Source organism: Lycium barbarum, chromosome 3 (assembly GCF_019175385.1).
Source record: "Lycium barbarum isolate Lr01 chromosome 3, ASM1917538v2, whole genome shotgun sequence".
Lineage (NCBI taxonomy): Eukaryota > Viridiplantae > Streptophyta > Magnoliopsida > Solanales > Solanaceae > Lycium > Lycium barbarum.
In genome coordinates, this window is record NC_083339.1 from 4,666,041 (window position 1) to 4,679,077 (window position 13,037).

Below are 13,037 nucleotides of genomic sequence, written 5' to 3' on the forward strand. Positions count from 1 at the left end.
TAAACCATGACACCTCACCTTGAATTTGCTACGTCAAACAATTCATCACTTAGGCAAATAAAAATAGGCTAAGAGTTGATCGCTAGTGCAGCCTCATCTCTACTGGGAAGTGCTCCGAGTCTCCTCCCACTGTCCTTACCCTGGTCTTGGTTCCCTCATACATGTCCTTGATCACCCCCCTAATGTACGCTACAGGTACACCTCTAGCCTCCAAGCATTTCCATAAGTGTTTAGTCAAACTAAGATACTTAAATTGAGATGAAGAGTAATTAATAGTAGTAAACTTTTGATGATATTTTTATTAATTAAATAAAATAAATAAGAAAAAGAAAGGAATAAAAATGAAAGAAGAAAAATTATTTTCCAAATTAGCCCCTCCATTTTAAATTATCCCAACTTTCACCACTCTCTCTCTTACTGCTACTTTTCCATTTTTTCAATATCTCTCTTAAATTATCTCTTATTTACATTTCTCTCCCTCTATTTTCTCCGTTTGATCGCCGGAAAATACTTTTCCGTCCGATCACCGTTCATTTTCTCCTCTCTCTACAATCCTCTCACTAGATCCACATTTCCAAAAAAATTACAAAAATTAGCACATTTTGAAAAAAAATCAAGTGCTCGTAAATCGTAATTACTGCTAATCTCAACAGAAGGAGGAGATTATGTTATTGTTTTTAATGTTTGATATGCTAATAACTTAGGTTTTTTTTTTTTTTTTTTTTGAATAGAATGTTGAATAAAATCATTAAGCGAGGGCAGAAAAAGGTACCGAAATCGGATTTCGGGTCGGGTCACCGGAGCTCCGGTACAAATGTAGTTGTCGTTAACCACTCTTCTAGAAGCACCGCCGGAATAATGACGACGAACGTGACGTCATCACAAAAAATCGAGAACCTTCCGATGTTGAAAGACGTGTCAATGTCTGATAGGCAGAGTTTATTCTTAAGGAAAATTCAGGTTTGTTGTTATCAATTTGAATTCAATAATAATAATAATACAATGAATTCATTTGTTAGGGAAAAAGAGATAAAAAGACAAACATTGGTTGAACTTATTGATTGTATACAATGTAATGCTATGAAAATAAGTGAAGGTAACCAAGGAGAGATGTTAAAGATGATATCGATTAATATATTTCGATGTTTGGGCCCGACGTGTTATGAGAATACAGGGTCGGAAAATGTAGAACCTGATGAAGAAGAATCATATCTCGAGCCATCATGGCCACATTTACAATTAGTTTACGAGTTGTTAATGAGGTATATCGTGAGTACGGATACTGATACTAAGGTTGCTAAGAGGTTTATCGATCATTCGTTTGTGTTGAAGTTATTGGATATGTTTGAGAGTGAGGATCAGAGGGAGAGGGAATATTTGAAAATGATACTTCATCGGATATATGGGAAGTTTATGGTGCATAGACCGTTTATAAGGAAGGCGATTAATAATATCTTTTATAGGTTTGTTTATGAGACGGAGAGACATTGTGGGATTGGTGAGTTGTTGGAGATTTTAGGGAGTATTATAAATGGTTTCGCGTTGCCTATGAAAGAGGAACATAAGCTTTTTCTTGTACGAGCTCTTATACCATTGCATAAGCCGAAACCAATCGTAATGTATCATCAACAGTTGTCGTATTGTGTTGTTCAGTTTGTCGAGAAGGATTATAAGTTGGCTGATACGGTTATAAGGGGTTTGTTGAAGTACTGGCCTGTTACTAATTGCCAAAAGGAAGTTTTATTTATTGGGGAAGTTGAAGAAGTGCTGGAAGCCGCGCAAGCTGCTGAATTTCAGCGTTGTATGGTTCCTCTTTTTCGACAGATTGCTCGTTGCCTTAACAGCCCGCATTTCCAGGTTAGGAGAAACTTCAAAGCCATTAATTGCCGCCATTTACCTGATTCCTTGGTTGTTAATTTAGTGAATGCATCTAGTAACTTCTTTATGGCACTTTTTTATTTTTATTTTCTTATTGCTTGGTGGATGTGCTCGTGTGCAGAGGATTGGAACTATTTGTTGAATCATACTTTTGTCTGGATTCTCTACTTTTATATACCACTTGTGTACGGATATAAAAAAAGGATTGCTGAGTACATATTTTAGATTGTAAAGTTTGGAAAAACAGAAAATGCCTTGATTGTATTTTCTGTCTTTGGTTGGTAAGATACCAGAAGGTGTTTCCTTTCCTTTTCTTTCTCATTTTGTCTTTTAGGTGCAATGTTATTATTGTTATCAGAGGCGAAAGGTGCAAAAAGCAATGAGGTTTGTTGCAGCGTTAAGCGCAAAGCGCTGGCTTGAATAAAGAAAGGCACAAATGAAGGAAATATTAAGAAGATAAAAATGAAACTCAAGAACAATAATTATGACCATAAATAACAAATATATGGACAAATGAATTTAAAAAGTACAATTAAGTGGGAAGAAAATTTAAGTGGATAAACAAATTTAAAAAGTACAATTAAGTGAAATTTTTGTTGTTTAGTGTCACCTCTTTTGAACAACGCCTATTTGCAATGAAGTGTTCGCCTTAGCACCTTAGTGACTACACTAAAGTGCCGACTCAGCGAGGCGAAGCGCTCAGTGTGTTTTGCACCTAGATTTAGGGCTCAGGTGTGCCTAGGCGAGCCTTTGAAACACTGTTTAGGTGTCATTTTCAAAAGATCATCTGCCTATGTGTAAGTATCTTGGTGAAAGAAAATGAATAAGATGGGTTCTTAGATGAAAACCTTTACCTGCCAAAGTTATTAACTTTTCAAATTAGTTGCTATCTCACCCGTAACTATAGTATAAGTTACTTCAATTATGTATTTGCAGACAATTTCTCTATTATGAGTCTTTTTTCAAGTTACTTTCTGCTATTATATGTGGAGCTTATTGCAATTTTTGTTGGTAGGGAGTGTCTCTCACTTCTTGTAATATTTTTTTCTCATTATTCTCCAAATGAGGTAGATGGAACTTCTTCCATTACCTTTTCTAGCTCCAAGTAACTATATTCCTTGTTACACCTAGCCTGATCCTCTTAGTCATCCACTATGGTGCATGTAATTGGCAATGCGTGCTAGTTAAAGGGGAGGGGAAGGGGGTCATACAACTGACTGTGGAAGTGGATGGAGTTCTTTTGAAATACTTCATTACCACTTTCAGTTCAATGTCTTTCTTTGTCTATTTTATAGTTATCATACCTAAGATTAGAGCTCTCACTTAACCATCATTGTCCACGGCAAGTGTACGAGCGGGATGAATGTACCGGGCTTTTTGTGGCCGATTTGCATTAATTGACTTTTTTGCTCCTTTTTTTTTTTTTTTTGATCAAGGAAAGGTATTTTCATTCATAAACACGGCCAAACTGGCTGTATACATGTGGTATACCAAAAGATAAAGAATCTACAAAATATGATTCACTACAAATTCCATCCAATCATCTATACAACAAAGAACTTTCTGTTTGTACCAAAAGAAAATAAGGGAGCGGAGGCTACTCAACTAAGAGAAACTCGATTCTACTCCTTCAAAAGCTCTCCTATTCCTCTCTCTCCAGACTACCCACGTTAGAGCAAGTGGAACCATTTTCCAAGCCCTTCGTCTTCTCCTCCTCCTCCCACTCTTCCAACCAATCATCAAATCTTTCACAGTTCTTGCCATTGTCCAAGGAATGTGAAACCACTTAAACATATCCGACCATAATCTCATGGTAATCCCGCAATGTAGGAGAAGATGGTCCACGTCCTCGGCCGTCTCCTTGCACATGTAACACCAACTGACGCAAACAACCTTCCGCTTTCTAAGATTTTCCGTTGTCAGGATCACCTCTCTAGTGGCTAGCCAAGTGAGAAAACACACCTTCCTCGGCACGCTTGGAACCCTTATTGCATTACAAGGGAAATCAATCTCCTCCCTAACCAAAATTTTCTCATAAAAAGACTTCACAGAGAACACTTCATTGTTTCCCAAGCCCCACCACCAAACATCGGGATCATCCACTGGATTGACTTGCCTATGAGGCAAGTCTATCAACATTTGAAACTCACTCCCTTCCCAATCTTGGAAACCCCTTCTTAAATCTCAAATCCCAAAAAGTCTCTCCACCGTGTGCCCCCCTAATTTGTTGAATAGTCAAGTCTTTTGGCAAGATATTCTATACAAACTCTGGAAATCATCTTTCAATAATATGTTCCCGCAGCGGTTATGTCCCCAAAAGTATATTCTCCTCCCATCTCCGACCTTGAATGAGATATTTTCCACGAAATGATCCCATCCCTTCATGATATTCCTCTACAACCCACAACCAAAATTTATCCTTTTATCCTTCAGATTTTCTTCAGAAAGATTATCCTTCAAAATTTACCTTAGTTATGTATAGAGGACTTCCCATTAGAATTTTGTGAAGCTCCTAAGTTTGAAAGATGCTTTAGAGCCTGTTTGGATTGGCTTACAGCTTAAAGCTGTTTGCAGCTTATAAGCTGAAAAAAATAAGTTGGGGTAGTCCAACTTATTTTTTTTGGCTTATAAGTTGTTTTCAGCTTATAAGCTGCTTTAGATAAACTAAGTCAAATGGGTTCAATTATTTTTTTGAGCTTATTTTAAGCATAAAATGACTTTAAGCTGGCCAGCCAAACACTAAAAAAAGCTGAAAACAGCTTATAAGCCAACTTATAAGTCAATCCAAACGGGCTCTTAGTCTCATCAACCCTTATGAATACTTTGATATGTAATGATTATCGCTTCAATCTCTTGGCATAAAAAAACCTTGTGCAGAAGAGATGGAAGAAGTACTAATAATTTAGTAGAAGCAAATTCAACTCTCTTTAAAATGGTTAAGACTTCACATTAGCAATTTTCCTCGAGTTGTTTCTTTTACATTGTTTTATACACCCATAACAGAATATCAAAGTCACACACTTGGATGTGATTAGTGGTCCAAAAGTTATATTCTCCCTTGCCATTTTGTTGATAGATAAGTAAGATTTTATTGCGTCAAAGCAGCACTACCTATGCACACTATAAGATTACAAAATTGAAATGCTTGATGAATCTGTCTAATCCTGGAAGGAACTGAGGAATTTGATCAGAATGTTTACATTGTAAACATTTTTCATCCTCACCAAAAAGCTAGAGAAAATACATTTGAATTGAGCCCCGATTTAGAATCCAATATGCTTTCAAAGCATCTTTTTTTTTTTCCCTTTTCCTTTCAAAGCATCTTTCAGTCATATCCTTCAGAAACCACCTAACGCAGGTAGGGATGGTGCTCTAGTCCTTCTTGTACCTTTTTTAGGCCTGTTCTCCATCATAACAGCAACTCCTCGACAGTTTTTTGGATGACCTGTTTAATACCAAGGATGCAAAAGAATAGATTCCATATCTGGGAAACATTAGGGGCAGTAGAGATCATTGGTGTCTTCTGCATCTCTTTTCTCATATGAAGCATCTATTGCACATGTCCATCCCCCTTCACTGCAAATTATGCTGGGTCGAAACTCGAAACAGCTTCACAAGTGACTAACCAACGAAAATTTGCTACTTTAACCTTTTTATGGAGCGGAAGTCCTATGTTACTCGGACTCTTCAAAAATGGACACGGGTGCGTGTCGGATCCTCCAAAAGTAGTGTATTTTTGAAAGATCCGACACGGGTGCGGCATCATTTTTGGAGAGTCCGAGCAACATGCAGAACTCCATATCAAGTATCATGGCCAGAAATAGCAAGAAGTTAACGATGTACCCAGGAAGTCAGGAACTTGTGTCCACTATGCGTAAAGGACCATCTCACTGAATCAGGTTCCATCGACAGGCCTTAAAGCCTCTCAAATTCTGAAGCAATTAAGTCTTCCTGTGCAATTCCTTAGTCATTACAGTTTCTGCTGAGAATCACCTTCTATACTTGATTTAGAATACTCAGTTCTACTTTCGCTTCTGTATTTTGTTGCTTCGCGATTTATTCATCAAAACCAAGTTAGACCTCCTATTGAAAGGTCCCATCACCTAGTAGATTATCATAGCCTTATAATTTGACGTATATAATTCCTGTGCCTATCTCAAATTAACTATCTTGGTGTGCATTTGGGTTGTCCAGATAAGTTTTTTTTTGTTTTTTTTTTTGGTAAAGTAATAAAATTCATTAGTAAAACATCAAGAAGATGCAAGGTTACAGATGGGAAAAGCTGACAGACTTGGCAAAAACCTGTAGAACAATCTAAAGATATCCTATCTCTACTGAACTAGAGAAAAGGAGCTGACAAAGTCTAGAAAGTTACCCACATTGTTTACAGGGGCAAAAAAATGCCAACTAAAAAGACTAACTAAACACCTAGACTTTAGAGAGCAAATAGGAGTTGAGATTCCTTCAAAGCATCTGCTGTTTCTCTCCTTCCATAGGGTCCAAAAAATTACTGCTCGGATCATTCTCCAGATTCTTTTAATGGATTTGTCAACTCTCCAGAGTATCCAGCTAGCATATGCATCTTTGATGTTGAAGGGCATTACCCATTGTAGACCAAGCATAGAGTAGAAGAAAAACCAGAGGCTAGCTGCTGCAGGGCAGTGCAAAAATAGATGGTTGACACTCTCATTGGTCTGCTTGCACATGATACACATGTTAACGACGATTACACCTCTCCTTCTAAGATTGTCTTGTGTTAGGCATGCTTCCTTCAGTGCAGTCCAAGTGAAGCAAGTAACTCTGAGAGGAATTTGTAACCACAGTAGTAATACTCTTTTGGTAGTTATTTCATAAAGGAAATGTGAACCACCTTAATGCCAATGAATTCCAATATAAAAAATATTACTTATGTTGTTTTTTAAATGTGAGCATAACAGTTTTCTTAGCTTAATTTAGTCATAAGTAAACTCCTTTTTTGATGAAAATAATGCCCTACTGATAACTGAAGACAGTAATAGGTTGAACTACTTATTTCCTTAACTGTTGCAGTCAAAGCCCTGAAATTACTTCTTTGCATAATAAGATCTTGGTTACCAGCAAAACAAGAAGTCCATGGAACTCTTTCACCCAGTGGCGGATTCAGTATTTTCACTCAGGGGGTTCGGAAAAACAACAAAAGCTAAACATATAAAAAGAAGTTGCCCTTGGGTATCGAACCTTGGACGTTGGAAAGAATTTTGAACACCCTGAACCACTTGAGCAACCTTTTGGATTTGTTTAGGGTATTCAAGAATTGATTCAGGTTGCTCAAGAATAGGGGTGATAATTATGAATGTTCCTCAAGAATTGATAGATTTTTGCATTCTGTGGAATGGGATGAAAAGTTCAGCATGATTAAACAATCTGTTTTACCAAGGATTATCTCTGATCATTCCCCTATATCATTGAAATGTGGAGAATGGGATTTCTCAAAATCATATTTTAAATTTGAGAATTGGTGGATGGAGGTTGCAGGTTTCAAGGAAAGGGTGGAGGAATGGTGGACATCTTGTGAAGAATCAGGTAGACCAGAATATATTCTGGCCTGTAAACTGAGGTTCCTGAAATCAAAACTGAAGGAGTGGAGTGCTTTAAATGGGGGGAATCTGAAGGTCAAGAAAGCAGATATCCTATACAAAATCAACTCTATAGATTCCATACAGGAGCAAAGAACCTTAACAGAAGATGAACTACTTTTGAAAGCAAGTTTACAAACGGAGTATCATGAAGTGGCAAAAAATGAGGAAATCTCATGGAGACAAAGATCTCGAATTCTATGGCTGAAGCAAGGGGATAAGAACACTAAGTTCTTTCAGAGGATGGCTAATTGCCATAAGAGGTACAACCACATTGACAGTCTAGAAGTGGAGGGAGATACCATCACTGATCCACAAATAATTAAGGGGGAAATTGTGGATTTCTATCGGAGACTTTACACGGAGACAGAATATTGGAGACCTAGCTTCAATCTAAGAGGAGAGTTCAGAGTTACTGAAGAGGAAAATGTTTGGCTACAGAGAGACTTTGAAGAACAAGAGGTGATCGACTGTCTGAAATCATGTGCAGCTGACAAAGCTCCGGGTCCAGATGGCTTTTCTATGGGATTTTTCCATTGCTGCTGGGAGATTGTGAAAGAGGATCTGATGAACACTGTTAGGAATTTCCATAGAAGTGAATTCTTTGAAAAGAGCTTTAATGCAACTTATATTGCATTAATCCCCAAGAAGAATGGTGCCAAGAGACTAAAAGACTTCAGACCCATTAGCCTGATTGGGAGTGTGTATAAAATCATCTCTAAGTTGCTCACAGAGAGGCTTAAAAGAGTGATCAACAAGTTGGTAAATGGACACCAAATGGCTTTCATAAGAGGTAGACAAATTATGGATGCAGCTTTGTTAGCAAATGAATGTGTTGATTCTAGACTTAAAGGACAGAAAGCAGGCATATTATGCAAACTTGATATTGAGAAGGCATATGACCACGTTAATTGGAACTATCTACTTAAAGTTCTAAAAGACATGGGTTTTGGGGTGAAGTGGATTAAATGGATTTCTTTCTGCATAAAGACAGTAAAATTTTCAGTTTTGGTGAATGGTTCACCAGAAGGCTTTTTTGCCTCAGAAAGAGGTTTGAGGCAGGGTGACCCTCTTTCACCTTTCCTCTTTCTCATTGCCATGGAGGGTGTAATCAGATGTTTCAGGTAGCAAAGGAAAGGAGTTTTGTGAAGGGATTTAGAGCTGCAGTTGGGGGGAACAATGGCACTGAGATCACACATTTACTATATGCAGATGATTCACTGGTTTTTTGTGATGCAGATATCAGCCAGGTGGAATATTTGAGGTCTATTTTGGTGATTTTTGAAGTCGTATCAGGGCTACATGTTAACTGGAATAAGAGTATGTTGTTTCCAGTCAATAAAGTGGAAAATATTCTAAGTGCTAGCAGAAATTCTTGGGTGTGAGGTGGGAGCCTTACCCACCATTTATCTAGGACTCTCCTTGGGTGCAAAAAGTAAAGCTCTGGAAATTTGGAATGATGTTTTGGAAAGGTGTGAAAAGAGGCTTGCTAATTGGAAGGGGCAGTATTTATCATTGGGCGGCAGAGTCATTTTAGTCAACAGTGTACTGGATGCCCTCTCCACATATGTCATGTCTCTGTTTCCTATCCCATCTAATGTTCTGAAAAGAATAGATTCATTGAGGAGAAATTTCATTTGGCAAGGCAACAAAGAAAGGAAAGCAATCCATTTGGTTAAATAGGACTGCCTCATCACCAGTAAGAAGGATGGAGGACTTGGCATTAGGGATCTCAAAATCCATAATCAAAGCTTACTTATGAAGTGGTTGTGGAGATATAACATGGAGGTCAATGCATTATGGAGGAGGTTTGTGCATGATAAATATGGCCAAGAAGAAGAGTGGTGCTCTAAGTCAGTTAATAGTCCCTTTGGAGTGGGTGTTTGGAAAGCTATTAGATCATTGTGGCCATCTCTGGCCAAAAATATCAGTATAAAAGTGGGCAATGGAAGGAAAATTCTCTTGTGGCATGACAACTGGCTTGGGCATGGATCCTTAAAAGATTTGTTTCCTGAGTTCTATAATATTGTTACTCTACCGGAGGTAAAACTTGAATCAGCTAAAGGAGTACATGGATGGAATATTACTTTCAGAAGATTACTACATGACTGGGAATTGGAAAGAGCTGTGGAATTATTCAAGACCTTGGAACAATTTCAAGGTTTTAAAGAATCTGAGGATTCTTTGTACTGGAAACATGGAAATAATGGTGTTTTTACTGTCAAATCAGCATACAATTATCAGCTCAGGCAATATACACAATCCGATCAGTGGCCATGGAAATCCATTTGGAAGACTAAGGCACCGTATAAGGTTTCATGTTTCTCTTGGCTGGTAGCAAGAGAAGCATGTCTCACCCAGGAAAACTTAAGGAGAAGGGGTTTTCATCTATGTACTAGATGTGTTCTGTGTGATGCAGCCAGAGAAAGTAACTCACACTTATTTATACATTGTCCTTTCACTATACAATTGTGGCAATTTTTCTTGAACATGGTAGGACTAAGTTGGACTATGCCGGCGAACAGCTGTGAGCTATTGAAGTGCTGGAACTATAATGGGGGAGCAGTAAGACAAAAGAGTTGGTGGAAACTTGTCCCAGCAGTTATTTGGTGGATAATTTGGAAGGAGAGGAACAATAGAGTTTTTGAAGACAAATGCAATTCTATGCAGAAAATCAAGATGAATTGTGTCATTTTGTTTCACTTTTGGTATAAAGAAAACTATGTAGAAGAGGCTGAATCACTAGTTGATATGTTAGGTTCCTTGTGAAGCAGTAGTCCTCAGCATGGTGGGGTGTTTTTTTTTTTTTTTTTTTTTGTAAGTATGGCTGCACTGTCATGGTGCAGGTTTAATATATATATATATAAATATACATGTTACCAGTCTCAAAAAAAAAATTAATGTCGTCAGTTTGGGGATGACTGTTGGCTTGGCAAAAGAAGGGGAGACTGTGTCATAATGGGTTAATGCAATTTGAGTTTGGGTTAAGCTAGTTTTGGCCAGTGTTGGGAGTTTAGTTACCCATCGATCCAACAACTTCTACTTTTCCATTTTATAGTTTCAGTAAGGTGGTATTTGCCTAAATAGGTGATACTATATAAAAATTTCAATGTAATCTCAATTATGCAAAGCCAAATGATCTTCTTGTCCTTTAGATTCTACTCATGATCTCAAGCTGTCTGCATATCTTGATACACTTGTTCCCACTATGAAAGAAAAAAATTGGCGAAACACATTATTCTCTTAGACCTCCCTTTGTTTATTTCTGGCCTTGAGGAAATGAGGGCGTCTTGTTCTGTGAATTTGTCCTATGGATTCTATTCTCTTTAAGTAGATTACTTAGCCCAGTTCTAGTTTATTTGACCCTATTTTCTTTTTAGTCTGTTAAGAAGAGATGATCCCTTTCTAAATTTGGAAAAGATGTTATTTTAACTTTCCCATTTTAGCCTTAATGATAAGCTTTTATAGCCACACAAATGTTATGGCATATTTAAGACCACTACTCATAAAAATCTTATATCTATACAAATGTTATGGCATGTCTAAAACCATAAGTTTCAAAAATCTTTCTTTTTGTCCTTAAACTCCATGCACATTAAGACTTGGTCACATAAATGAAACTTAGGGAGTAATTTGTTTCTAATTAAGAACTGTATTTGGATTACAGTTTCAAAAAAAAAAAAAAAAAAGAGTTTCTTAATTAAAGACCAGATTCTGGAAAATGACTTACCACCATCTTCGCTGGTTATATTATTTAATAAACTCTCCTGACTGGAAAGTTTGGCATTATGAAGTTCACTTGAAAGTGTATCAGAAGAGAGAGAGAGAGAGAGATAATAGCCATAGGATTATTAAAGTTAGTGTTTGGAACATGGGGACAACTGTTATTTAAGCCTCAAGGAGATGCGAATTTAGCTAAACTAGAGTATTAAGGCCTTATTATCAGCGCAGAGGTTAATGGTAATGCCTCTCAGACCTTCCCCCTTCTTTTTTTTTTTTTCCTCTCTTTTTTTTATTACTATTTTTTATTTTTTGGTTTTTTGAGTGTGAACCTGAATACCAATTTGCTGAATTTTCTTTATTCTAAATGCCACTGGGGAAGAGAACAAGGTGTAAAACCTCTGTGGACAAGCTGGTATAGCCCAATCACATCTTGGAATGTTATTTAGATTTCTTCTTTTCCGTGGAAGTTGGAACTGCTAATAACAGGTTTGACTTTTCCTTTCTTCATTTAAGCTTCGGGAATCAGCTGTCTTTTCTCCTTGTTTAGTACACTCTTCTAGACTTCGAGTACCTGAAAATTTGCATTCGTAGCCCGCAGTGGCTGAGACCACACGTGATAAATAGATGAAAAGCTGGGTAAGTTCGCACTCAAAACTAGTGCAAACAGACTCTGTCCCTGCTATCTCAGCTCCTATTCCTCCTTGTTTCCTTTCGAGGATAGACTTTTTGGGTGTCATTTTTGGTTTAGTGTTATTCATTGGACATGTTACTTGTTTATGGTACTCCGTTGTTCCATTTTATGCGGCACTATTTTTTTTTATAAGTCCGTGCCATAACAGAATGACACATTTCTATATTTGGAAACAATTTAAACTTTAGACATTCCAATTTATCCTTAATGACATGCTTTTATAGAGACAGAAATCTTATGGCATGTTTAAACTCCATGCCCAGCCAAACAAACCTCATATAATTTGGAATGGAGGGGAGTAAATCATTGTAGAATAACAAAAATATCTGATGTTATTTTCTATTTGAAGAACATTAGAAAGAAGTTTTAAATGTCCCCAGGTTATTTCAGTAATTTTTATTCTTGTCTGAGGTGGATCCTCAGGTCTATAAAAAGCCAGTTTGAATATCATTGGGGTGTCTTTGAAGTAAATTTATATTTTTCAGGTTGCAGAACGAGCTTTATTTTTATGGAATAACGAGCACATTGTGGGTCTGATTGCCCAGAATCGGAATGTCATTTTACCAATAATTTTTGAGGCTCTGGAAAAGAATATAAGGAGTCATTGGAATCAGGCTGTCCATGGGCTGACTATAAATGTCCGCAAAATGTTCCTTGAAATGGACGCCGATTTGTTTGAGGATTGCCAGAAACAGTATGCCGAGAAAGCAGCTCGAGCCACTGAGCTGGAAAAACAACGAGAGTTAAGATGGCAGAGATTAGAAGCTGCTTCCGGACAAGGAGGGTAAAACCATAAAAACACGTTGATCGTTATTCCTGATCCTTCAAGTGCAGGATTAAACACGCCTACTCAGAACTGGATGCTTGCATCAACCATGCTCTTCTGTTATAGTGGTATTCATTTTACTCCTGTTTTCTTTTTTTGGTTCTTTTTTTGTTTTCAATGTGCCGGATCATTGAAGATGATGACAGGCATTGCAGCAGGGTATAATTCAAGAATGTATTTTGATTATCACTAGTCGTGTGCTGCAGCTCAAGAATGGTTTGTGGAAGTATCTTGTTGTAATTTGTTCTGTAATTTTCGTCAGGAGAAATTTTTATTCTTGCAATGAACTCTCTGGAGCATGAAA

General features: G+C 37.4%; 1 protein-coding gene across 3 annotated transcripts; it reads left to right on the forward strand.

Annotated features, from left to right (window-relative positions):
• The first annotated feature begins 400 nt into the window (after positions 1-400).
• On the forward strand, positions 401-13,037 carry LOC132629984 (serine/threonine protein phosphatase 2A 57 kDa regulatory subunit B' beta isoform-like). 3 transcript variants are annotated; one of them, XR_009578456.1, is made up of 3 exons: positions 401-1,857; positions 11,596-11,702; positions 12,393-12,531. XR_009578456.1 is itself a non-coding variant. In XM_060345462.1 (2 exons), the coding sequence occupies exons 1-2, from the start codon at positions 733-735 to the stop codon at positions 12,693-12,695; spliced, it is 1,428 nt and encodes a 475-aa protein (XP_060201445.1). In that variant the 5' UTR covers positions 407-732; the 3' UTR covers positions 12,696-13,037. The 3 variants fall into 3 exon arrangements, 1 of the variants encoding a protein (XP_060201445.1); XR_009578455.1 differs by lacking the exon at positions 11,596-11,702 and adding an exon at positions 12,880-13,037 and having other exon boundaries at positions 407-1,857; positions 12,393-12,801; XM_060345462.1 differs by lacking the exon at positions 11,596-11,702 and having other exon boundaries at positions 407-1,857; positions 12,393-13,037.